Source organism: Erpetoichthys calabaricus, chromosome 1 (assembly GCF_900747795.2).
Source record: "Erpetoichthys calabaricus chromosome 1, fErpCal1.3, whole genome shotgun sequence".
NCBI lineage: Eukaryota > Metazoa > Chordata > Cladistia > Polypteriformes > Polypteridae > Erpetoichthys > Erpetoichthys calabaricus.
The window spans coordinates 351,955,304-351,982,402 of NC_041394.2; the positions used below are offsets into that span (position 1 = coordinate 351,955,304).

Below are 27,099 nucleotides of genomic sequence, written 5' to 3' on the forward strand. Positions count from 1 at the left end.
ACAGCAGCAGATGATCGGAAAGAGAATTATCGGTATACAGTTTCAAGTACACACTACCTCAACCACGGTAAAAAGCGTCAAAGCCTTTCCTGTACGGACCTCGCGTTTCAGAAACAGTTTCATCCCAAGAACTCTAAACACACTCAATCACCTCACTGTAAACTTGCACTACAGTTATAATATTGCACAACCTGCGCTACTTTATAAAGCGCGCATGATGACAATATCATTTTTAAGATGAAATGCAGCAAAATATGTTGCTTATAGTATACAGATAAAACTTTAACTTCATTTAAATAATCTGTATTGCTAATAATTAAACATGTGAGGACACGGTGCCGCAGCGTATAGCTAGTTCAAGGATAGCTCCTGCCTTGCGCTGTATTCTTGCTGGTGCTGACGCGACACTGGAAGGATAGACGAATAGAATAATGAAACATGTACTACGAAGATATTTCAATGTTCCTTAAAAGTTTTGAAGAATCGGCGTTCTAAGCTTACAAATGGCTTAACGTCTATTACACAGCTGATTCTGTGGCGATTGGAGAAAGAAAAGTATGGACAGGAATTGGAGGTTAGTATGTTTGAAAGAGACAGTACTTCTGTAATAAATTATTTCATCGAAGGTCACACATGGTGCAGCAAGCCTCTTGCGTGAGATATGAACAATCACTGCGCCACCGTGTTCCCATGTTTAATAACATGCTTTCATTCCGATCATCATGAAAATGATATCACGTATACATCTCAGTATTTTAATTATTCAGAGAGCTGTAATATCTCAAATGTAATGCATTCTGTGTCCTGTCGGAGAAAGAGAAAGAACGGAAGCACGTAATGATTCACACACATAGAGCACATAGAAGATCAAACACAGAAAAAAGCATTTAACGTGCTACTTGAGAAACTAGTAAAATAAACGATTTTAAGATGAAGTTTATGATGTTCTACTTTAATGGCAAAATAAACTACGTGATTAAAGTGGAAATTTCGAGATTAAAGTTGACATTTCGTGCTTTTTTCCCACTGTGTGCCTATGTTTTTTGTCTGTACCCTAGTACGCTTTCATATGACACTCAGACGGTGGGCTACGACTCGCCTTTTCACAGCGACTTTGATATGTGATTTCTTTTTTATTTCGGGCACTGTGCGACTTTGTGAATTTGATCTTTCGAGTTTTTCCGACACTCTGTCACTCGATCAACTTTCTTTTGTTGATTATACCACTGTTTAAACCAACAAATAGTACGTTTTTCCTTTGCCTCCACTTGGTATTCGCTGAAATTCTTATATTTTCCCCTGTGCTTTTCCCATTGTCTTTTCACAGAAGGCTATTTATATTGATTTGCATATTCAAAGAGGCGTAATTCTGGGAGGAGTTGGGGCGGGACAGAAGGCGCGTGCACGTGCGTTACTTTTCACGCAAATCGGGATTTATGTAGTGGAAGAACGTGAAAGTATGCGTGCGCACAGATTCCTGCATCTGGATTTTTCTGTGCGTACGCACAATCCCGCTTTTGTGCTTACGCCATGTTATAGTGTGAGTTCTACGCACGGCGTTATACATGAGGCCCCAGATCTTTTAAGGTCCTTGTTACAGCCCTTAAGAGGTATCTGGATGAAACATTGAAGCACTGAATTGGAGCAGCACCGTTGTTGTGATGTGAAATTTTGCATACAAGTTGATAAATATTTTGTATGTCTATTTGTAATTTAGGCAGATAAATGTAATATTGGTGTTACATTAGTGAGAAGCATTCATGTTTGCCCCTGCCTTTTGGGAATGGGTCTCTTTGAATTTTACGACAGAGTTGGGGGGAAGTGCCGTAAACAAGTTTGGCTAATGTTTCTCAGAAGTCTCTCAGTCAACCCTCATTGGAAAGTCAAGCTGCCTTACTGCCAAGCTTTACCTTTAACATATGGTTTGGGGGCAGGTGTGAAGATGTTCTATTCCCCCATTGGTCTGAAGTATGGCTGTTTTGAACTGGCTTGTATTAGAAGCCTTTAAGTATCACAGCGTCCTATTGGCTTAAGGGGTTGGATAGAACATCTATAAATTTGCTTGCTTAACCTCACTCTCTCTCTCTCTCTCTCTCTCTCTCTTACCAAACTGATGAACTGAAAAGGACAACACAATGAAGAGCACAGCTCTGCAGCCATATTGAGACAGGCATGTGACCTGCTCTGAAGAAAGCTGACCACAAATGATGCCTTAAATAGAGACATTTTAAGTAACTAACAAGTCTGTGTGCCGCCTGAAACTACACATCACCATTTAATCAGGTTGCATGGTTGCCAATATTCAAATGTACTTTGCATATTGTTATTATTTATGAATATTATTAACATAATATTAATATTATATTAATAATATCAATAATACATTGTTTAAATTGTAACTTAACTACTGCTTGTCTTTTACTACACCTAATTGCCTGAGGTTAATAGATGTAGGAGGGAAGGTGGGTGGATAACCTCCCAGTGGTAACAGAGACTACTAAGGAGGTACTGAGAGATTTGGAAATTGTAGAGAGAGAAGTGCTGCTGAGATTAAATAGGCTGAAGTGAAACAAATCACTAGGACCTAATCATTTTTATCCTCATGTGCTTAAGGGGGTAAGTGAATACATATATAAACCTTTGACACTTTCAAAACACAAAGGGAGAGCAGAAAAAGATTTGGCGATCCGCCCCGTATATTATAACACACAGTATAAGAAAACAAAAGATAGCTTCAGAGTACTGTCTGGTTCTGCATCCAAAAAGGGAAGGTTCTGGGTTCTTATAGAGGCAGGGGAGGAAGAGGTGGTTCCAAAATCAAGGAGCAGGAAATGACGTCGGTGGGAGGTGTAGCTAGGAAAGGGGTACAGGAACTGGAAGAAGCGTTTTAGTCTGATTTCTCCTCAGATGATCTGCAGAAGATGGAGAAGAAAGGTTTGTGCCCTTTGTCAAGGCCTCCTCACGTATCTTGCCCTTAGCCTGCCTCCCAAGCGCACATGTGTGACAACACATTTTAGGAAGGCATCGCACACTGCAGAAATTTGTTGACTGGAAAATGGAAAATATCTCATTTTATGAAAAAGGTGATTGGGATGATCCAAGCAGCTATAGGCCAGTAAGCTTAACATGGATTCCAGATTAATTAATGGAATTAATTTATTAAGGAAAAGATTGAACAAGATATGGAAAGAACAATTTTACTGATCAGACCTCCCTTGCCTGTAGTGTTATTTTGGCCACACAGCTCTTTCACTTCCTCGTTTCAGTGCTGCTCCATTACTTTATCAAACAAATCACCAGGACCAGATAATATTCATCCTCGAGTTCTTAAGGAGGCTAGCGAGTACAGATATAAACCATTGACACACATTTTTAGGAAGTCACTGCGCACTGGAGAGATTCTGAAGGACTGTAAAATGGCAAATATCTCATTATATATAAAGGGTGACAGGGCAAATCAAAGCAACAATGGGCCAGTAAGCTTAATGTGCATTACAGGAAAATTAATGGAAGGAATTATTAAGGATAAGATTCAACAACACCTGGCAAGGACTGGAGTGGTAGAGAACAGTCGGCATGGGTTCAGAAGAGGGAGGTTGTGTTTGACTAACATGTTGGAATTGTATGAGGAGGCAACAAAAGGATACGATCAAAGTGGAGCAGATGAGATTATTAATCTTGACTTTCAGTAAGCATTTGATAAGGTGCCAAATGAGAGGTTGGGTATCAAACTAAAAAGTGGCAGTTCAGGGTGGTGTTTGTGGATGGGTGCAGAATTGGCTCAGACACAGGAAGCAGAGAATGATGGTGAGAGGAACCTCATCAAAATTGTCTGATAATTGTGTGATTGTAAGATTGGTGACCCGTAGGAGTCGGTGCTGGGGCCATTTTTATTTTTATTATATACTAGCTGAATACCCACTGGCTTCGCTCACTGAGTGGAAGGGATAAAAATAAAATGCAGTATTTATACTATAAGTTTGTTAATTACCAATTTTATTTTTCAATAAATAAAGAGCATTTACAATAACATATACATCAATATAAACAACATTATTAACATCATCATCATATGAGAATATGAAGTAAACATTGAGTACTACTACAGTGCTTTCAGGTAAACTACATTCTTTGTTTTTCCATTAGGTGCATAAATGTATACATTTTTTGGTGTACCCACCCGAGAACACGCTACATGTAACTGACCGAGGGAGAGGCATGGATTTTCTAAATTGATTCCTACAACTTTAAGTGATTGGCTTTGTGCTGTATTTATTGTAATTGCAAATACATGGCGGACCGGAAATTGTAGCCTTTTGAAGTCAAATGGCATGTCCCCAGGGATGAGCGGGATACGTGGTATGAAGACACTATTCCCTCTACCGGCATTTGTCAAGATTGTAGCCTCTATGACATTTGCCATTAATTTTGTGACATACAATCTTGTGCCATTACACAGTTTGGGAGGATCTAAATTGTGGAGTAATATAATGATTGAACAAACTTTCAAATTTAATATATGAGGCGGTAGACCTGGTGGCTCCAATGAATTTAAAAATTCAGTTGGATAATTAACTGCTTGATTGGGGTCCATAATAGTATCAATAGATTTATATGTCATGCATGATCCTGGGAGCTCATGGAGGATGGTGGTGGTAATTTTATTGACATTATCATTTTTTGGAGCGAGAATTGCACTTTCGCAAAGCCATTGTTCATCTTTACAATTAGTTGGAAGTTTTGGAAAAACTTTCCGTATTATTTCTTGTACTGAAGGTAACAACACACAGAAATCGGGTGAAAAGGAAATCAATCCTGAAAGAGAGTCTGAAGGGTATTTCCCATTTCCAAGACTGAGTAGCTGCTTCTCAAAATTATCTGTGTCCTCACTGAGAATACGCACCCTCATGTTGGTAGTTAGGGTTTTTTGTTTCAACATGTTTCCAAATTGTAGATGATTTTAAACCTGCGTTGAGTTCATCCGCTGGTGTGCCTCGTGGAATAACCGGTAATGTTTGATGAAAATCTCCTGCAGGTAAAATGACAGTACCTCCCATTATTTTGGTAGGATCTCTGAGATCTTGCATTGTTTGTTTCAAGGCGTCATAAGCTCTTTTATGTGCCATGGTGCACTCATCCCAAACTGTTAACTTCGAATGTTGCAAGACTTTTGCCTTTCCAGAGCCCTTGCGTATGTTGCAAATTGGATTTTCGTCGTGAGCGAGGTTTAATGGTAATTGGAATGCTGATTGTGCTGTACGGCCTCCATCTACTAATGTCGAAGCGATTCCCGATGACGCTACAGCCAGAGCTATGTCACTATTCACTCGTATCTTGGCAAGAATCAGGTTTATTAAGAATGTTTTTCCTGTTCCTCCAGGAGAATCAAGGAAAACAACACCATCATTTCCTTTTTTAATCAAACCTATTATATGATTGAATGCAGTTAACTGGTCTGTTGTTAAAAGGGGTTTGTTCGTGGCTATAAGTTGTCTTAAAACATTTACATCTTAAGACATCCGTATCTATTGCATCTGATGCTGCCCTGTTTGGAGCAGATAAACCCAAGTGTAGTAATATTTTGCTGGTTATACGAAGACACTTGTCCTCTATTCGTATAAAAGCTTTATTTTAAATATTCTGAGTGTAATTTACATCTATATTGGGATTGGCCATCTGTTGTTGACGAAGTATATCCTCACTAAGGCTCTCTTTGTACAGTACTTTTCCCAAAGACTTGACGGATTTGATGGAGTGCAAGTTGTAAGAATAATTGCAAATAGATCCCGTAATTGAGGAGCAAAGTGTGAAACAGATGCCTCAAGAAGCGTGGTGTCCCAGTGTTGATCGTTTTCTAGTAAACCAAGTTTTTGGCAAGCTTCACGATAGGTCTCACATACATGTCCATCGACAGTTTTCAATGAAGTAAAAGATGTAGGTCCATGGATCGTGTGGAGCAAGAGGCGCAGATAGTAGCATTCTGAGTTGTTTAGGTGAACGGTGTATACACGTCCCATAGTATCACTCATTCGAATTCCGTCATGACCTGGCACTATTGCACCTTGTTTCCTTCTATTAAACGTTTTTGAGGATGCATTCCATGTATAATACCTCGGTACATTAGTATACAACAATGTTCTCACAAATCAAAAAAAGCAGTCAGTGTTGTGTTGGGTGGTTGCAAGGCTACATTATACATATTGTCTTCATTTAAATATACATGTTGTCCATTTTCCAAATGTACACATAGGTGTACAACCATTGGATAACGTTCGTGGATATGAAAACGAAGCAAACGCCATACTGCTTCATTGCTACTAATGTACCGTCCCATTTGGTACTGTTATTTCATCATTGGAGGAGTCATTATTAACCTGTAGGACAGCCATGTCGCTTCCTTTGTTGACATATTTGCAAATGTACTTTAACGACTTCACAGAGATACAGAACTCTACATTTATGTGCGCGTGAAACATTTTTGAGAGCAAAGGAGAGTAAGGCACAACCCATCTGTTGTCGACTTCTACATCTTGATATTGATTATCCACCTTTAATTTAATAATTTCAGTGTACCCTCCATCACATGGTTTCTGTCGTCTGTATTGAGGATAACCATCGTCGGTAGTTTCTGTTTCCTGAATCATTTCCCTTGGGTAACGTTTAGTACACTTGTTGTTCTTGATGCATGGAGACCTTATGTTGATGGCACCACAGGGCCCATGGATCATGTGCTTAGATATGATCTCAAATAATACTAGATCATCCTGAGGATTCAGAAGCTCAACCGAAATACAGTAATCCCTCCTCCATCGCGGGGGTTGCGTTCCAGAGCCACCCGCGAAATAGGAAAATCCGCGAAGTAGAAACCATATGTTTATATGGTTATTTTTAGAATGTCATGCTTGGGTCACAGATTTGCGCAGAAACACAGGAGGTTGTAGAGAGACAGGAACGTTATTCAAACACTGCAAACAAACATTTGTCTCTTTTTCAAAAGTTTAAACTGTGCTCCATGACAAGACAGAGATGACAGTTCTGTCTCACAATTAAAAGAATGCAAACATATCTTCCTTTTCAAAGGAGTGCAAAGCAAGCAGTCAAAAAAAAAATCAATAGGGCTTTTAAGTATGCGAAGCACCGCCGGTACAAAGCTGTTGAAGGCGGCAGCTCACACCCCCTCTGTCAGGAGCAGGAAGAGACAGAGAGAGAGCCACAGAAAAACAAAGTCAAAAATCAATACGTGCCCTTTGAGCTTTTAAGTATGCGAAGCACTGTGCAGCATGTCCTTCAGGAAGCAGCTGCACACAGCCCCCCTGCTCACACCCCCCTACGTCAGCGCAAGAGAGAGAGAGAGAGAGAAAGTAAGCTGGGTAGCTCCTCAGCCATCTGCCAATAGCGTCCCTTGTATGAAATCAACTGGGCAAACCAACTGAGGAAGCATGTACCCGAAATTAAAAGACCCATTGTCCGCAGAAACCCGCGAAGCAGCGAAAAATCCGTGATATATATTTAAATATGCTTACATATAAAATCCGCGATGGAGTGAAGCCGCGAAAGGCGAAGCGCGATATAGCGAGGGATCACTGTAACTCTATCAACATGTGTAGAGCATATTTTTTCCTTTAACCATACCAAGATGTGAGCATGTGGAAGACCCCATTTTTGCCACTCAATTGAGTACATCCAACAGTTTGGCTGTCCGTAGATGTGGCTTTTTGTAATCACGTCCATCAACTTGAGCAACTTTAACTTAAATACTCAGGCTGTCAAATCATGTTGATCAGCTGGTGACTGACCACTGAATAGTTCTTTTTTTAATCTCGGACCATGTTGGATTGCAGGTGAAAGTTATGAACAGGTCTGGGCATCCATATGCACGAACATATGACATAGCGTCCTATGCATATTCATGCATGTGCCTCGAACTACCTGTATATGTTGCCAGTAAAATCACCATTCTTCCGATGTTATTTGCAACTCCATCGTTAGATATAGCATCTCTTAAATGAATGTAATCGTCAACACGCAGCTTCTTCTGATTCATCCGGATGAATAAGAGTCGTTCCGATTCTACTTTGGCATACATGTCGACAATATACTGATGGAAGAGCTGTCTGCAGAGTAAAATACTGTTCAGTTGACCTGCTCGAATCATTATGCGGTATGCATAGTAGTCCATGGCTGAAATTTTTTTATTTGTAAGAGCTCCAGTCTTGACATTAATTTGCTTTAAATTAAAGTCATACCCATCTTCTCCTTTGGAAAAAATTATGGGATATTGCAGAGCATCGTATGACCTGTGCGTTTCTGAAATACGCTGCAAGTCTTCTTGACGTCTTTGAAGGACAATGTCTCTGGTGCCGACATGTTCTCCGACCAATAAAATTGCCACTTCATTAATGGTAGGTGTGTTAAATCTTCACTCATGCTCACTAACTGGAGTTTTATCTGCTCTAATGATTAATTTGTATTGATCTGTCGGCATTCTTTCGAGAGCGGTCTTGAACATTTTCACTAACTCATTATGTTCATGCATAATTTTTTGGATGTCAAGAACAATTTCTTTTTTTGGCACCAGGAATTGTATCACAACGTAATGTTGCTGCTTCGTCTTCACTCCCAAAAAAATACATTTGGAGGAATTTGTGGCTCTCATCAGGCAACGGCATTAATGACCCAATTCTGTGATAGATTTGCCCCCGTATTTTAAATGTAGGCATAAAGTCAGACTCTTTGGTAGCAGTCGTGGTGCCAAAGGATGTCATCTGAAAACACGAATTGTATTTCCTAATGTTCTGTAGAAAATGAGTTGAATGTGGATTTGCGCCAGAAATAAGAGACAACAGTGGTTCAGGTGGATGGCTTAAAGGTGTTAATTTCACCTTGCTGTCTGAACAACACATCCCACGTGATTCAAATTTAAACTTCTTTGCTTGGCAGTACTCACACACGATGTCCATTTCTTCTATTGTAACTTTTGGATGTAGGCAATAACCTTTTTCAATGTTATAATTGAATCCCTCCATATACAGACCCTGACGGCTGTGTGACGTGGTAGCCTGTGAATACTGCATCCGTCGAATTTGATTCTGTTCAGCACGTTGTTCGGGTGTTTGTGAGGCCCTCAGTTGTGATTGTCATATACGTTGATCAGTGAGCCTTCTCTCTCGATCTGCTTCTGTCTCACTTTCTCTGTGTAACCTGACATTTTATCAATGTTGATGGTTCCTCAAGTTCCCCAATAATTTTTTTTTTGGGGGGGGATTTGCCCCGGTATTTTAAATGTCGGCATAAACCCAGACTGTTCGGTAGGTGCCGTGCTGCCAAACGATGTCATCTGAAAACATGAATTGTATTTCGTAATGTTCTGTAGAAAATCAGTTGAATGTGGATTTGCACCAGAAATAAGAGACACAAACGGTACAGTTGGGTGGCTTAAAGGTGTTAATTTCACCTTGCCGTCTGAACAACATATCCCACGTGATTCAAATTTAAACCGCGCCTCCTAGTGTCCACTTTGTTCTTGCAACCTCTTACAGCTCGGCGGAGTTGACAAGTGGAAAGAAGCAAAGCAGTTTTCTTCATGTCTTCTACTATGGTACTTAGTATTACTTGTTTTTAATATCAGTAAGTCGGGGCACAATTTTCTGGGATAGATCGGCGTGTTTGTGTTTACTTCTTTTCAGTATCAGTAAGTTGGGGCGCACTTTTATGGGATAGCTCAGCGTGTTTGTGTGTACTTCTTTTCACTGAGTGATTAATAAACCGCGCCTCCCAGCGTCCACTTTGTTCTTACAACCCCTTGCCGCTGAAGGTGGTTTACAGCTCAGCGGAGTCAAAAAGTGGAAAGAAGCAAAGCTGTTTTCTTCATGTCTTCTACTATCAAGTACTGGGAATTAAAACAAAGTTACAATGTGGCAGTTTTGTCTGTCTCTCAGCACTGGTGTCCAGAGAAAAGGGCTGGGAGAGGGAGACTCGGGGCGCACTACGTAATACGTAATTTCCATATCGCGTGGTCATACATATTTTCCGTTTCAAACCCGAATAGAATTTTATATATATATATATATATATATATATATATAGATAAATATTTGGATAGGAATATGAATAACAGGCTGGTTAAGTTTTCAGGTGATACTAAGCTAGGTGGATTGGCAGTTAATTGAGAATCTGTTGAATCATTACAGAGAGACTTAGACAGCATACAATACTTGGGCAGAAATGTAGAAGACGAAATTTAATGAAACAAAATGTTAAGTACTAGGGGGTTTGCCCCCTGATTGCTTCGCTTGCTGACCCCCCCTAGCCTGCGCTACCCACCAGCCACTTGGCATCTCTGCCGCTGGCATTCTAAAGAGGGGGGCTGAACGCATCCCAAGGTGACGTGGACACTCCTCCGAAACCCCCTCTTAAACGGTGATACAATTGGAAACAAATAGTTTTTTATTATTATTTATTTTTTTTTACCTCCTGTTTGCTCGATCAGTTGCTGCTGCCGTACTGTGTGATCTGCATCTTGTGCAGCGCTTTGAACATTGAAAAGCCTGTACAGCAGCTGTCCTACTCTTTTATTTTCGGTCCCAGGTGTGGTTAAATCTCTTGGCACAAAGTCTCGTCTCACAGGATGTGAGTTCTTGATATTTATTTAGTTTATAATTTAAAAATTAAATAAGAATCTGAAAATCTAACAATGTCACATTAAAGTTCGATAAATTCTGAAAAGAATGATACCAAACATATATATGTAGGTTTTAAAATAAGCCCAATTTAAAGTGTGACATAAAAACATCACATAAAATAATTGCACAAAATCATTGCACTTTTAGGCTTAGGATTTTATATACTGTATAGAGAGTAGATTTGGATAGGAATATGAATAACAAGCTGGTTAAGTTTTCAGATGGTACCAAGACAGGTGGATTGGCAGATAATCAAGAATCTGTTGAATTATTACAGAGAGACTTGGACAGCATACAGGCTTGGATAGCGGGGCTGGCTCTATGCTGGGGCAAGAGGGGGCAATGCCCCTTTAAACAAATGGCCTGCCCGCTTAAATCAAACTTTTAGAAGTTGAGAAAGAAAATAATAGACTACCCACAAACTGAATATGTACAATATTTAGTACAGTAGCTGAAAAATCCACTGGAAAAGGCACAAATGAGATGATAGAGCGAACAAGAGGTGAAACCTTTCCCTCCGTGCTCTGTTTGTGCGCAGGCTCACACAGCACTCGGCAGAGATCCCCCACTCACCCTCTCCCCAGCTAAACATCCAATCACTGTTAGTATGCAATTGACCTGGTGTCAGGTTTCTCAGTAGGCAGGGCAGAGCAAAATGAGCTGTGCAACAGCGGAAGGCTTTGAGGAAGCTGCGAATCTCTGTCGTCAAAATCATAGTGACTCGTGAGATACTTAACAACAACTAAAAAATACATCTATATTTGTACAGTCAATGGGGGACTAGTCCATTGTTCTTCTCACAGTTTCAGTCAGGTAGAGAAGTGTTTCTTCTCGATCCCACAAGCACCACTGTGAGCCTGTCTGCTGCATAGAGCCGACTGGAGGACCTGTGTCTGTCAGACCCCGACACAAAACCCCGTCCCAGCTTTCAACTCTGCACTCAACAGTTTTCTCGTTTCATATACTTATGTAATGACAGCGATTATAGTAAAGCTTATTCACTTTCCACTCCAGATTCCAGTAGCAAACAAAGGGAAAGTTAATGTAGTGAGATGCTTCCTTTTTTCCAAGCTTATAAAAAGTGATGCTGCTGCTGTTACATAAGACAGCAGCTAGTATGTCTACTCCTGTGGCATCAACAGGCACTGCTTCTCCTGTACCTCTGCCAACAATTGCTGCCCCAAAGCAACCCGCTCAGCTACCCAGTGATTTAAATAGAAATACACCATCCTAGCCAAAACTGGGTAGTTACCCCAAACGTGTATTTGGTGGTACGACATTAAGATCATTCAGTCCTGCCTGGAACTACACACGACCATGGCTGGAGTACTCTGCAGTGCGGGACACATGCTTCTGTTTCCCCTGTTGGAAATATGGCAGCACTGTTAATGAGAGGGATGTAGTTTTTATCTTAACTGGTTTTAACAACTGGAAAGCAGCACTTGATCAAGACAAGGGGCTACAGAGGCATGTGTCCAGCCATAACCATGTGCATGCTTCAACCATCTGGACTGAGCATAAAAGCAGAGAGGCCACAGGAGGGACTGTGGATTCAATGTTGGTTGGTAAAACACAACTTGGAAAAAACAAAAACATTACTATGTCAAGAGTATTGGTAGTGCTATAAGGTTTCTCTGTGTAAATGAGTTGGGGCTCCATGGGACTGCAGAAACCTTGAGACATGATGCAGCGGGTAATGATGATGACATTGCTTCAGGTATTTTTCTAAAACTGATTGAATATACCTTAGAGAAGGATGAGAAGCTAGCAAGCATTGCTAAGGGTATCCCAAAAAAATGCAAATTATCCAAACACTGGCTGACATGGAGCTTGGAGAGGTCAGGAAAAAATATGAAAGTGCTGATTCTGCCAGGTTTTGCCTCAAAAGTGATGGGACCAGGGATAGGTGCATTGTGGAAAATTTGTCTGTGATAATACGGTTTGTCAGAAATTCCATGCAAGAGGAGCATCTTATTGGGTTGCTTGACTTGCAACAACTTGATGCAGAGTACCTCACCTCTGAGATACTGTTCCACCTTTCTGATGCTGGCTACAGTGCTGACAGTATACTTAGCCAGTGTTATGATGGGGCTTCTGTGATGAGTAGGGTTAGAGGTGGTGTACAAGCTCTGCTCCAAAAGAGGCTTGACAGATATGTCCCATACATCCACTGCTACAACCACCAACTGCACTTAGTGCTTGTGCATGCCATGCAGAGTGAGCCTTGTGCAAAAAGATTTTTTAGCCTATCTAGTTCACTCTACAACTTTTTTCACCACCACTATGTGCTCAATAAACATGATTCACCTTGTCTAAAAAGGCTGCTTGAGATCAGATGGACAAGCCACTATGAGGTGACAAGGTGCACTGTGGACAATCAAAAACAAATCCTTAGTATCCTATCTGAGATGACAGAGGATGATGATGCTACAGTTGACCTGTGCACCGAGGCATCAGGCCTGCTATGCTAAATTAAGAGGCATCACTTCTTTGAGATTGGAAAGTTGCTAGTGCGGGTGCATGGTGTCTTGAAACCAGCAAATGCTATTCTACAGTCTCAGTCAGTTGATATATGCAGTGCTTCTGAGGTTGTTAGTGCAGCACTGGACTCCTTAAAAAAAAAAAAAAAAAAACATCCGTGAGGATGACTATTGGGGAGTGTCATCTCCTGCTGAGGATGAGTCACATCCAACAAAGAGAACAATGAGCAAACACCTGGGTCAAAGTGTTGTGCTCTCAACTTTGGGCCATACAGACTCTGGTGACCCTACCATTTCCCCCCATCAGTCTCTGAAAAGATCCCTGCTCAACATCCTTGACAGGGCCATTTCAGAAATGGAAACTAGATTTTCACACAAGAATATTGACCTGATGAGAGCCATATCTAGTCTTGCACCCAAATTTAGCACATTTCTAGATCCCACCCTGTTGTACCTTCTGGCTGTGATGACTGGCACTGTAGCAGATGTAAGTCTGAAAAATGAAGTTCTTGTGGCAAAACAGATGCTGCTCAAAAAATGTTCAAAGGAAACAGACCTGTCCACTGTGTGTAAACTCCTGCAGGAGTACAAGGAAGCCTTTCCTGAGTTGCATAAATTGTATGCAACAGCCCTGGTAATTGGTGTGTCTTCAGCATCGTGTGAGAATTCCTTCCTGAGTGTTGTTCCTAACCCCCTATTGTCGCACCATGTTACATAAAATAAAGAGGAATTTGGTGATCTTGGCCCATGAGAAGTCCATAACAAATAACTTGGATATGGATGAATTTGTAAGAGTTTTTGCAAAGGGAAACAGGAGACTGTTGTTGTAGAGTGGACTGAGGAGAAAGGAGAGTGGAACTGTTCAGTTGCAAACAGAGTTCAGTTGCTTGCAAAACAAACAAGTTTAAAACAAAAAGACAAAAAAAGAAGAAAAAAATTAAAATGTTCTGTTCTAAATCTGCTGTGTTCTACAAATTAGTTTGAGAATTGTAGGAAAAGACATGGGGAATTGATTTTTTTTTTTTAATTACTATGCCAACCCTTTTTAGTTTTGTAAATATTGGCTATATTGAGAGGTCTTATTTTATTCTTACTTTATTTTGCAAATTTATTTGAAAATTAGGCCATCCAATTAAGATAAATTTTATGTTGTTGGTTGTAAAGATCTGGATGGATATTTTATTTTTTATTTTATTTTTTTCTTATTCTATTTTTCAAGACTTGGTGAATTGATTTTTTTTTTAAATTTATTTATTTATTTATTTTTATAACTTGGCCTACCCTATTTAGTTTTGTTAATATTGGAAATAGTGAGAAGTGTTATTGTTGGGTTCGAATATATTTGATATAGGCCATTCAATTAAGGTAAATGTCATGTTTTTAGTTGTTATAATCTGATGAGAAATATTTTATATTTCAGTTTTCCTCCTGAGGGATTGCCACCTTATCGTGGTCAGGGGTTTGTCTGCCTCAGTGACCCTAAGAGCTACACCAGCAAAAGCTTAGCCTTCAGGTGGGACACCCAAGTTGGACAGGTCTTGGGGTAGAGGCCTGACAAAGTGCAATCCAATTACATGACAAAAACAGTTATCCAGAGCACCCCCACCACCACCCCACCCCTTTACCACCACCTCCATCGCCACAATGTGCCCCCTTCACATTTCTGTCTGCCCCTCATATATGCCCGTCTAGAACCGGCCCAGTTGGGTAGATTTGTGGAAGACGAAATTTAATGTAAGAAAATGTAAAGTATTACACATAGGAAGTAAAAGTGTATGGTATAAATACACAATGGGCGGTCAGAAAATTCTAAGTACACTTGATGAAATGAATTTAGGAGTCATAGTGGACTCGTCTCTATCAACTTCCAGACAGTGTTCAGAAGCAATTAGGAAGGATAACCAAATGTCAGTTTATATAGCGCCTTGATGTGTGGAGTACAAGTCACAGGAGGTTATGTGGAAGCCTTATAACACACTGGTGAAACCTCATCTGGAGTCCTCTGTGCAGTTTTGGTCTCCAGTCTACAAAAAATACAAAGCAGTGCTAGAAAAAGGAAAGCTAAGTCTAGGGGTGAGAGGTAGAATTATCATAAAAGATTAAATAAGTTCAACCTTTTCAGTTTAAACACATAGAGATTAAGAGGAGGCATGACTGAAGTGTTTAACATCATTAAAGTAATTAGAGCAGTGGAGCCAGGCTGTTACTTTAAAAAGAGTTCAACAAGAACATGAGGATACAGCTGGAGACTTGTTAAGGGATAATTCCACATAAAGATCTCTAGCCGACTAAAAAACCCAGCTAAGTTTCCCACCATCGATGAGATGGTGATTGATTTATTTTTTCACTAGGGATCCCAGGAACGCACCCAGCCTTGGCCCGATTCACACACACACTCCCTCGCAGAGACAAAAAAGCAACCAGTAATAGAAATTAAAGAATATTAAATGAAAATGATCCTACCCCAGTTTCCTTTATGGCGATATACAATAAACACGAATTCAACAATAACAAACCACTAACAAAAACCACACACGATGAAGTCCATGAAAACGGCAACTGATGAAATGAAATGATGGCGGTAGGTAGTCCAGAGATGAGCACGCTGTATATGAATGTAAAGATCAGTCCTACTGGTATTTCCTGATGAGATGATGATGTGTCAATGGGATCAGGAGCACTCCTTTATTTGTAGGATGACAATAAATCCTCAGACAGTCCTCATGCAGCAGGAAGACAGCAGACAGTCCATATACCCAAAACAGGAGACAATGTCTAGGACAAAATGAGAAAATACAAGTAGCAAAACAGGAAAGCAAACAGATGGGCAACTCCAGACACCAAACACAAAAGACTTTGTCCTCTGTTAAACTGGCCTCCTTTTAAATGTTGCACCTGCCTCCTTGTCCCCAGCAGCCCCTGCATCCTCAGCAGATGACCAATCAAAGCCACTGCAGGGACTGCTGGGAGTTGAAGTTTCATTCCCCAGTAGCACCGCTACACACTGAAGAGTTTTTCTTCACAGAAAACAACAGCCACCATTACCAGGTAGTGTGTTGGAAAGTAGGATTTTTTGGGACTTTGAAAACTCAAACTGATGTTGTTTTAGAGAGGTTAGGTGGATCAGATTGGCAAGAGTTGTGGGGCTGAATGGCCTGTTCTCATCAGATTTTTTGTAATATTTCCAATTTCTGTTTAGTCAAAGGAAAATAATTTTGTAAGGCTGTAACTTTGTCCACCTTTCCTTTCTCTGTATGAAGATGGGGTCTACATCGTTTGTATGAAAATGTGCTATATAAATAAATGTTATTGTTGCTGTCCCTGGCTGTTAGACTGACGTCAAGGTGACTCACACACACTCAATTTAAGAAACTGAATAATACCCCCAGGCTACCGGCTGCAATACAACCCGAAAGATTATCGATCTTTTCCCATTGCTTAACAGTCAGAGACGTGCTCTTGTCATGGAATTAGACCACTTTTTTTTACTCCAAACCCACCTTTGCACATTGTGGCCAACAAGTTCTTTTTTGAATTCATCAGTCCACAGGACTTGTTTGCAAAATGCATCAGGCTTGTTTAGATGTTTGTCTGCAAACTTCTGATGTTGAATTTTATGGTGAGGACACAGGAGAGGTTTTCTTCTGATGGCTCTTTCGTGAAGGTCATATCTGTGGTGGTGTCGCTGCACGAGAAGAACAGCACATCACCACTCCAGAGTGTGACTACAAAACATCTTCATGAATCTTTAGGGGTTTTGAATTGCCTTTCTAGAAATCTTATGAGCAGTTCTTTTGGAAATTTGTTTTTCCAGACTGCTAACTGCCATTTCGTAACGCTACAAACTGAGGAAATGGCTCCTTGAAAACTATTTGCTGTCTTCTTGTAGCCTTTTCCTGCTTTGTGGGCGCCACTTATTTTATTCCTCAGAGTGCTAGGCAGCTGCTTAGAGGAGCCCATGGCTGCTGATGGCTGGGACAAGCTGTGAGGAGTCTGAGAATTGATACAGCTTTGAAATTTGCATCATGTTGCCATTTCTAATGATGATTGTGAACAAGCCAAAGCCCTTAAGGAGATAATTTTAAGTCTGACATTGGGGTTTGGGGGAGAGAGGGGGGTTTAGAGTTATGAGACCTCTGATCACTTGGCGTGCCCATACACTAGTGGGGTACTTCTTCCTTTTCTCATACTACAAAACAAAAATAATACACGAATCTTGTTTAAATTGCAGAAAAGAATGGTTTATCTTTAACTCTGTAGCCTTTGGAGATCAATTCATCTTCTATTGACTTAACTAGTCACAGTCACAGTTATTTTGATCCGGGGGTCCCCACACTTTCGCATGTCACTGTATATGAAATGTCACGAAAGTGTACGTCCAAAAAGACCCATCCTCTTGCCAGTGTATATTGTGCATCCAAGTTATAGGACTTAAAGGATGGAATCCTAAACTTTCTACTATATAAAATGGCCGAGTATCTAAAATGATAAATTGCAATTATTTTTGAGGGATACTGATTTTTTTTGTCCTGTCCTGATCATATTTCTGGTTCTTTTCAAACAGTGCCATTACTGACAGCTAAGACACATTTGTTTCCTTAGTGGTTTTCCTGTTTTCACTGCATTGCTGAAAGTCGATGCGCTCAGCCGAGTGTTGTACCTACAAGTGTCTCATCAAATAAGTTGCTCCAAATGTCTTTACTTTAAATCCACCACAGCTAACACCTAAATTTTTCATTTTAAACTTCACATATAACATTCCTATCACTTTTCAGGTACTTTAAAATATTTCCACACAGCAGTTATTTTCTTCACCACTTACCACTTTCCACTTTGTGCACTCTGTCAGTGCTGCGTGTGCCCTCAGATTAAAATATTCCATGTCAAGAAATCGGTAGACCAGTCAACCAGCTAGAAGCCGATTTCACAGTAAACGGCAAAAACTGGGCAATTTTAATTCAAGGCTGATTAATTTGCCTAACACAGCAATTCTCAACCTTTTTCCCTTTGTTAATCCCTTCAAACAACTGGAATAAATTGGTGAACCCCCTGTGTAGTCATTACGATATAGTAAATGAAACAATAAAATTGGATTTGTTTATTAAAATTTATTTTCCATATCGAATAATAAGTGATTCTTAATGAAAAACCTAAACATAACTATAAAACATTTACAGATAAATATTAATAAAACTAAGGTTTATCATTGTACGCTGGATGTTTTGTTTCAATGTGTCTATGAAGAAGTGATGGTTTTAAACTGCTGTTGTCAGACTTCATTACAAATTACACAAAGCAGTTTAGGTTCTGAGTCATCCCCGGTAAAATAAAAACCTATTCGTAAATAGTCGCTGTCATATTTTCGTTTCTTCTCTTTTGTCTTACTGTGTTCACCTATTTTTTCCCTTCCTTTCAGTCTGGAGAGACATTAGCTCACTACAACTTTCAGTATTGTCACCCTGTGTTGGTACCAAATCAGGAACTGAAGTAGAAGAAGAAGCAATTGATTGCTCATCCAGCTTTTTGTCAGACTTGATGAAACTACCCATTTTTAACCATCGATCCATAATAAAATTACGGTGTAATAATTATTCACTTTTGATGTGCACACGTTTAAGTAAAAAGTCTTTATCGTAATTTATTTACACACACTTTGCACTACTAACTTAATAAAATCACTCGTGGTTCTTAAGCGCGTCATATGATTCAATTCGACTCTACTCTCCCTTGTCTGATCATGGCATTTTTATATCGGCAGACATTATTCTTGTTCTTTCAAGCGCATTCGGTATTCTCAGTTCGCTGAATTGGAAGTTTCCGGATCATACATGAATGTACGCGCATCGCCAGTGGCGTAGCGTTACAGATTGTTACCTGTTGAGACTCGACAATTTTACGGAATCTTCCATTGCAATGCGTAAGTGACTGAGGTGATATTCATGAATTTGACATTTTAATTGATTTGTTGACCCATTTTTATTATTGTATTATTAATAGTACTGTGAATATATTTGCCTACATTTAATATTTCGTTTTATTTTTTACGTTTGGGATTTAAAATTCCGCCTTTACAATATTTTTTTGCGAACCCCTCTTATGAAGCACGCAAATCCCTGGTTGGGAATCATTGGTCTAACACTACTGTTTTAGTTCAGTTGTATTTATTGTTTATAGCGCTCTTCATTGAGTTTAGTCTTGGACTGCTTGATGTTTGTAGTCATAACAGAGATAATAATTCCATACATGAACACACATTGGAGCAAATAGACAGGAAAACCTGGCAAATTTTAGTTTACTCAACATAAATAAGTCCTGACAGTAGATACCCGTAAACATTATAATGGTGAGTATAAATGTCACCATTGTGTCACAAAGATGACCAGTCCTGGTGTCACCTGCCACTCCCCTATAGAGCTGAAACACCAACAGCTGCACTCTTTCTCAGTTTTCTCATCTTCTCATTTTTCTGTGAGGTCACAGCAGCTTCTGTAGGCCTGGGCACTGAGGCGTCACTCATCCATTGCTCTCTTTTCATTGGTGATTTAAAGAAGCCATTTTGATGTTTGTTTTGGTGTAAAATGGTTTTAGTTTAATTGTTTATAAATGTGAGGACACATTCTGATTACTGAAAGTGCCTTTTTCATGCTTGGCAGGGCATTCTGCTTTATACAGTACTCTCTGTAATGGCTGAAACAAAGAAACATTTTTCTTTCATTTACCCCTTTTACTCAACCGATTAAAAAATTACAAATTAAGTAATTCAGATGAGATTAAAGTCTCATTACACATTTTCATTCAAAGGGGATTTGTAAACATTTCAGTCACACCCTGTAGAAATTACAGCAGTTTTTCTACATGCCCCTCCCTCTCTATTTCAGGACACCATAATGTTTGGGCCATTTGATGTCAGAGGAGTTTGTGATTCCTCAGATGAGTTTCATTGCTTTAGTCTTGTAGTCCTAAAACACCTAAGACACCTCAGCTTGCTTCTACCCTTTGGAGTTTGTAGTGGCCATTGTTCAACATGAGGACAACAGCTGTGCCAATGATAGTCAAAGAAGCCATTATGAGGCTGAAAAACAATAATAAAACCATTAGAGACATCAGTAAAACGTTAGGATGACCTAAATCAACTGTATGGAATATAAATAAGAAGAATGCACAGGTGAGCTCAGTAATCACAAAGGGATAGATAGGCCAAGGAAGACCACCACTGCTGATGACAGATGTTGCTGCAGATTTCATTTTGATTACAACTTGCACATCCTGATAGTAAAGATATTTCATGTACAGTTGTCCCTTGACTTACAAACTCAATTCGTTCGCGAGGGCTGGTTGTAACTCAAGTTGGTTGTAAGTCAAGACTATTTTTCCCATAAGAAATAATGGAAATACCCATAATGCGTTCCGAACTTCCCACTGCAACACTTACTTAACCTTTTCATAATAAAAAAGGGTTGTATAATGTGCATAATTTACCAGAACACCAATAATTTTTCTAATGTACTAACTAAAAAGTTATAAATAGTGCCTAAGCTAGATTAAGCTAGGAGTATGGCGGCGTGCATGGTCGCAGCACCTCAGGGCTCTCCTTTTCAGTGCACATTTTTGTTGTTTTTGTACTTTTTTTTCTTGCATGTTTGTGCACGATCGGTTTGGCAAACATCCGCTACACCCATCAGAACCTTATATACATCAGTGTCCAGAGCCAGACATCTGTTTCGAGTGTTTTTCATCACACGCACAACATCCCAGACAACATAGCGAGGCCAGCGGGCTCTCCGTGGATTGTTGTCAGGTCTAGGAGACGACGCAGACGGAGGAGGGAAAAGAAGCAGAAGCTGGGCCGCAGATCCGGCGTTATGCCAAGACTAAAGAAACAACCATACAAGCACTATGCACAATTTTTTTTTTGCAACTTCTTTGCATCTTTTCGCACCATTTGTTTATTTGTTTATTTACTTGTGTTCTACACATATGTCTGCACTGAAGGCGCTGCTTTTAATCTCATTGTACATGTGTATAGTGACAATAAAAGGCATTCTATTCTATTCTAGAAACAACAATTTCATACTGTACTCACCATTTATTTTGACATTTTTGGGCTGCAGGAAAGGAAGGAGGTGGAGAATGAAACGGAAGGTGGTTGTTTAGAAGGAGCCTCCTTATGCAAATCTTTTCTTTGTAAAATTGTCGAGATGGTGGATTTTGCTGTACATATTAGTGAGATTGGTCACATGAACAGCACTCTCATATTTCCACACAATTTCCTTCTTCGTTTCAGTTGTGATCACTTTCTTTACCTTCGTTACCTTCTCTTCCTTCCTTAGCAATTATGTGTCTTGCTTGTATGGTCTTAGTGAATTGGTAGTTTGTTTATAATCACGCAAGCGGATACACGTGGCCGCATTCGGGTCGTAACGCAAGATGTTGGTCGTAAATCAAAACAAAAATTTTGGTCATAAATCAAGTTGTTCGCATGTCAGGCCGGTCGTATATCAAGGGTCGACTGTATCTCTGTAACATCTTAAATGTAGCATCCGATACAGATGGCATGATGTGGATCAGCGTGACTGAGAGATTCTTTACCGGTCAGGCAGTTCAGACTGAAAAGCCGCCATCGCCAAATAACCCACAGCTGTTAAAACCTGTAAGAGAACTGAGATTGTGTGATTTCTGTGTGATGGTCTCTGTAATGACAGCACATGTTCAGCACACACTTCAAAGAGGATGACAGTAGGGAGTCTAAATCAGCTTAGAATTCAGTCATCATCATAATCCAAAATGTCACTGTGATATATCAAAATTCACTTCTTGTGTAGCCTGTCAAGCAACAGAATGTGAAATGAAATGAGATTTTCTGTTCAGTTTGTTTGTCCACCAGGTGTTACTAAAATGCCAACACAAAGTCTGCATGGGACTTACAAATGCTCAAAACTTGCTGTAACTTTAAGCCAATTTAAACGCCAAGTTCTAGTTTTAGAAATCCGAACTTTTGTGTGAGAATTGGCTTACACATGTTGCCGAGCATAAGGAAGTTTTATACATGTGGCCCCACTAAGTGGTTGTAATAGAAAACGTAAAATTAACAAATTGAGTATGCTTTCTATGTACGACTGAAGTTTTATAATTGCTTATGCTTATCAAAGGTTGTTCCTAATTTCAGCCATCATGTATTTAATGTGAGTTAATGTTAATAATAAGGCTATGGTCTGAAAGTTAAGCTTTTTTTTCCCCTTTTCTTTTAAACTTTGTACAGGAAACAAAGATCAGTGCAGTTTGGAATCTGGAAAAGAATTCTGTGGCAGGAGTGCTCTTCAGATTCACACGGGAGAGAAGTCATATTGCTGTACTGAATGTGGTAAACAGTTTTCACATATGAAGAGTCTGAAGAACCACACTAGAGTTCACACGGGAGAGAAGCCGTATTGCTGTAATGAATGTGGTAAACATTTTACACAAATGGGCCATCTTCAGGTACACACTAGAGTTCACACTGGTGAGAAGCCATATTGCTGTAATGAATGTGGTAAACAGTTTTCAGATAAGACAAGTCTGAAGTACCACATTAGAGTTCACACTGGTGAGAAGCCATATTGCTGTAATGAATGTGGTAAACAGTTTTCACAAATGGGCCATCTTCAGACACACACTAGAGTTCACACCGGTGAGAAGCCATTTTGCTGTAATGAATGTGGTAAACAGTTTTCAGATATGAGCAGTCTGAAGTACCACACTAGAGTTCACAGAGGTGAGAAGCCATATTGCTGTAATGAATGTGGTAAACAGTTTTCAGATATGAGCAGTCTGAAGAACCACACTAGAGTTCACACGGGAGAGAAGCCATATTGCTGTACTGAATGTGGTAAACAGTTTTCATATATGAAGAGTCTGAAGAACCACACTAGAGTTCACACGGGAGAGAAGCCATATTGCTGTAATGAATGTGGTAAACAGTTTTCACAAATGGGCCATCTTCAGGTACACACTAGAGTTCACATAGGAGAGAAGCCATATTGCTGTACTGAATGTGGTAAACAGTTTTCAGTAATGGTCCATCTTCAGAGACACACTAGAGTTCACACCGGTGAGAAGCCGTATTGCTGTAATGAATGTGGTAAACATTTTTCACGATTGAGCAGTCTTCAGAGACACACTAGAGTTCACAACAGAATTAAAAGGGTAGCAGTTCAAAAATCAGTCCAGAAAATCAACCACCCTTCAGGACTCGAGAGTGAGGTTCACTCCTGTCCTAAAAATTAAGCAAACTAAACTGTTGTTGACAAATTAATCTCTGAGAGAAGCCATATTGCTGATTGGAATGTGGCAATCAAATCTGTCAGGAGGAGTTCTCTTCAGAGACCGACCAGAATTCACACCGGAGAGAAGTACAACTGAACTGTCCTGACTAAAGAATGAGGTTCACTCCTGCCTGGACAGTAAGCACATGTAACTGACTGGAATCCATCCTACTTAGTGTTGTGTCAAAAACCAATCAACACAGAGGAGAGTTTATATCCATTTTCCATTTCCAGAAACTAAATAAAGAACAGGGTTTCGTACAAACCGCTTCTCACCAAAGCCCCTACAGCTTCCACCATAGGCCTAGTTCTGTTTTCATAACATACGTATTACATATAGAACTCTTTACAATATATTATACACTTTTCATCAGAAAAGAACTCTTTACAATGTACATAACCTCACATAATAAATCATAGTTCAGCTATATAATATATATTTTTCTATAACAAAAAATAAAATAACATGCCTTTCCAAAAACTAACTGTAGCACCCCTCTGCTCTTACTGAGGGTTCTTACCCGAGTTGTTTGTTTTCTTTTTTCTTTCTTTACTAACTTTAAATATAACCTTTTACATTAGTGTTCTCAGCACAACTGTTTCAAGGAACAAACCTTTGTTACTAATGTAATTTACATTACTCTATTATTAATTGTACAATTCGTTACTAGACCCCCCCATAAGGATACTATAGCCACCTGCCAAACGTGATTTCCTTTTTCTTTCTTTCTTTATATGGCTTAGCCAGCCGTTATTAAAAAAAATAAATAAATAACACCAAAGTTCAATGGTTTGGTTTAAATAAATTAACTATTTACATATATACATAACACATCCATACAAAAGTATAAACTTAAATAATCCAAGAAATCTATATCAGTGTTGAACCAGCAGTCCTTTCTTTGAATGCAAAAATATCAATAAACAAGTACAATCCCCTTATTAAACCTAAGCTGGCAAACTAAATTAAAAGAACCAAACAAAAGATGGGTAAAAGGAACCACAGCTAAGCGTTGCAGGCCTGTTACTTGAAGGTGATTGCGACGTTACTCGGCGACGGCCTCTTATGCTGTAATAGAGCAGACGGGTCTTGTTTTCTGGTTTCCAGCAGATGTGTGTCCCCTTTTGTTTCTTTCCTAGCGAGTATCAACTATCAGCAATAGTTGGTCAGCTGTAATAATATCCGATATTGGCAATGTAATCCAATGTTTGCTGATGTCTTCCATGTTCAGCGTTTCACGGACAATGCTCTCTAGCTCACCGGTTTAGTGTTCTTGACCAATCTGTCCAAACACCATCACATTCACGTTTTCTGTCCCGACTGTTAATTCCGTGCTGGAATCCGTTCTTTTTGGGGTTTTTTTTTCTTCTCTTTTTAAACTCCACGCTGATGTTTATCATGGACTGCTTTTCAATCCTCGCTTTCAGCGCAAAAGCCCAGTTCTCTCCTTTCTTTTCTCGCCCCTTCTGGCCTCTGACCCCCGCCATTCGCTACTTTCCAAACCAATAATACCAGCATTTACTTTTTACATTTAAATCCTTAGAAATTACATAATACTTTAACAACATGTACAATAAATTTAACTGTATTAATCAAATTTATATCACACCATTGCTATTGCCACCTCATAACTTGCGTTTTAAAGGATACAGAACCAAAAAAAAATGAACAGGGTGCCATACAAACAGCTTCTCGGCAATGCTTATTAAATAATAAATCAAAACACAAACTATTAATACAATATAAATGTAAAATAAAAATGAAAATCCAAAGTATCCTTATGGTCATGTTGTACACCATGCTGAATTATATTAAAATGCTGTGGCAGCGCACTAAAAGAAGAAATGCTGTTGTTTTTTTTTTGCTTTTGATTATAAAACATACAAAGACTGTATATAAGAACTTGGGGGTTGGGGGCACATTAGTTATTTAACACTTGAGAATTACCAAATAACATTCATGTCAAATAAATAGAATAAAATTAGAAAAGGCTTGGAGAGAGCAGACTTACCTGTACAGCATCCACCATCACCTGAGGGTGCCTGCAGTCTGTGTGGAGTCACATTAATTAGCAGTTGTACTACAAAATACCATTAGTATGAAACTAAGGACACACAAACAATTGCTTTTGAGGAAATTCATAACTAAAATCTACAAACAAATTTAAAATCAGAATACACTTTGCTACACATACACATGCCAAGAAAATTTGGAGGAATTAATCTCGAGAAGCCATATTGCTGTACTGGATGTGGCCGACGAGTCTCACAAACCAGAATCTTCAGGGCCACTAAAGATTTCAGACTGGGTGCCACCTCCAGAAGTGGGCTTAGTTCGAGAAGATCTACACCGGGGGTATCAACCCCTTTGTCTTGGCGTACCACCCCAAAGAATTTCAATGTTCTGAAGTTCCCACTTTTTAGTTTGGTGTTAAATAGTTTTACATAATAACAGTTCAGGAATTAACAAACGGTGGAATTTTTTTCCCCACCCAGAATAATATTCTTTCAGAGAGCTTTCATAAGGTACTAGCAATGGTAACCTGTCAAAGGCGTGTTTTAGAATGAATTTCAAAAGGATTTGATATGTTATGACTGATAGGCACTGATAGTGTGGGACCAGGAGGAGGTCACTTCACCTGCTTGTGCGAATAGTGAAAAAACAAAAGAAATGTAAGCAATTGTGTCTCACATGTTGTAAGTCGCCTCGGCGTCAGTCAAATAATAATAATAATAATTACAAGAAAGTTTAGTAAAATAACGCCCTCGGCCAAAAGGGGTTTCCTGTTCCTTAGAGACTTTGCATTCTGCACTCTTGATTTACTTACAGTGTGCTTTCTTGTTTGTTGTTGTAAATTGTTTGTTGCTTTGAATAAATTACAAAATCCTCAAATTCTCCTGTCTGTCATCTCCAGTCATCTGACGGTGACTCCTGCACTCGGCTTTCTGTTGGCCAAACCCTGTGAATTAGCACATTTTTCAGAGGTCCATGAAGCCCCTCTTTTACATGGTCTATCGAGTCGGAAGCTGAACAGACTGACTGAAACCAAAATGGCCAAGGCAGTGTGTGCGGAGGAGCCTAACCTCATCTCTAGTGAACTGGGCATCGATGTAGAAGAGAACATCTGAGCTGATATCTCCACATTCAGCCAAACCCCAAGTCACACACTGCAGAAAACCCATCTGTGGGTGCCGCTACGGCCTTTCAGACAACGGCTCAGTGCGGTAAGCTTGAAGTGCTCGGCCGAGGCTGCTGAGAGATGAAGATTGCATCTCACCTTTCAGACTGGGATGTGAGATACTGTCCTTAGAGAGGTGACGTGTCCTCCATCGTGAGCTCCAAGGAAAGTGCTGGTAGCAAACCGAGAAGTGCAGTTAAGTAACTGATCAGTTAAATCGGCAGCAACACATGCAGTGGATGTAAAGCTTTAATCCGACTCTGTTTTTTCCCCCATCGAGAAAAGTGAGGAAAAGAAACACACTGAACTGGAGGAGATTAGGATTTTGTATTTAATGAGCAATGTAGTGAATTTAATTTAAGTAACGTTACCCAGCACTGTTTTCTTGTGAACATTTGATATTGTATTTGGGATATCATCTCTGGAATGAATGGTGGAAATAAACTCTCTGCCTAAG

At 39.6% G+C, this 27,099-nt stretch overlaps 1 protein-coding gene and 1 long non-coding RNA gene across 2 annotated transcripts in view; one reads left to right on the forward strand and one right to left on the reverse strand.

Moving 5' to 3' along the window:
* LOC127527442 (zinc finger protein OZF-like) overlaps positions 1-23,576 on the forward strand; it is a 34,706-nt gene extending 11,130 nt beyond the window's left edge. Inside the window, exon 3 of the mRNA XM_051926206.1 lies at positions 22,422-23,576. Coding sequence (XP_051782166.1) covers positions 22,422-23,425 — 1,004 coding nt within the window. The 3' untranslated portion in view covers positions 23,426-23,576. The remainder of the gene's footprint in view (positions 1-22,421) is intronic.
* LOC127527891 (uncharacterized) overlaps positions 1-26,837 on the reverse strand; it is a 406,786-nt gene extending 379,949 nt beyond the window's left edge. The window contains exon 1 of the long non-coding RNA XR_007935066.1: positions 26,548-26,837. This is a non-coding gene — a long non-coding RNA (uncharacterized LOC127527891). The remainder of the gene's footprint in view (positions 1-26,547) is intronic.
* Between the last annotated feature and the right edge of the window lie 262 nt (positions 26,838-27,099).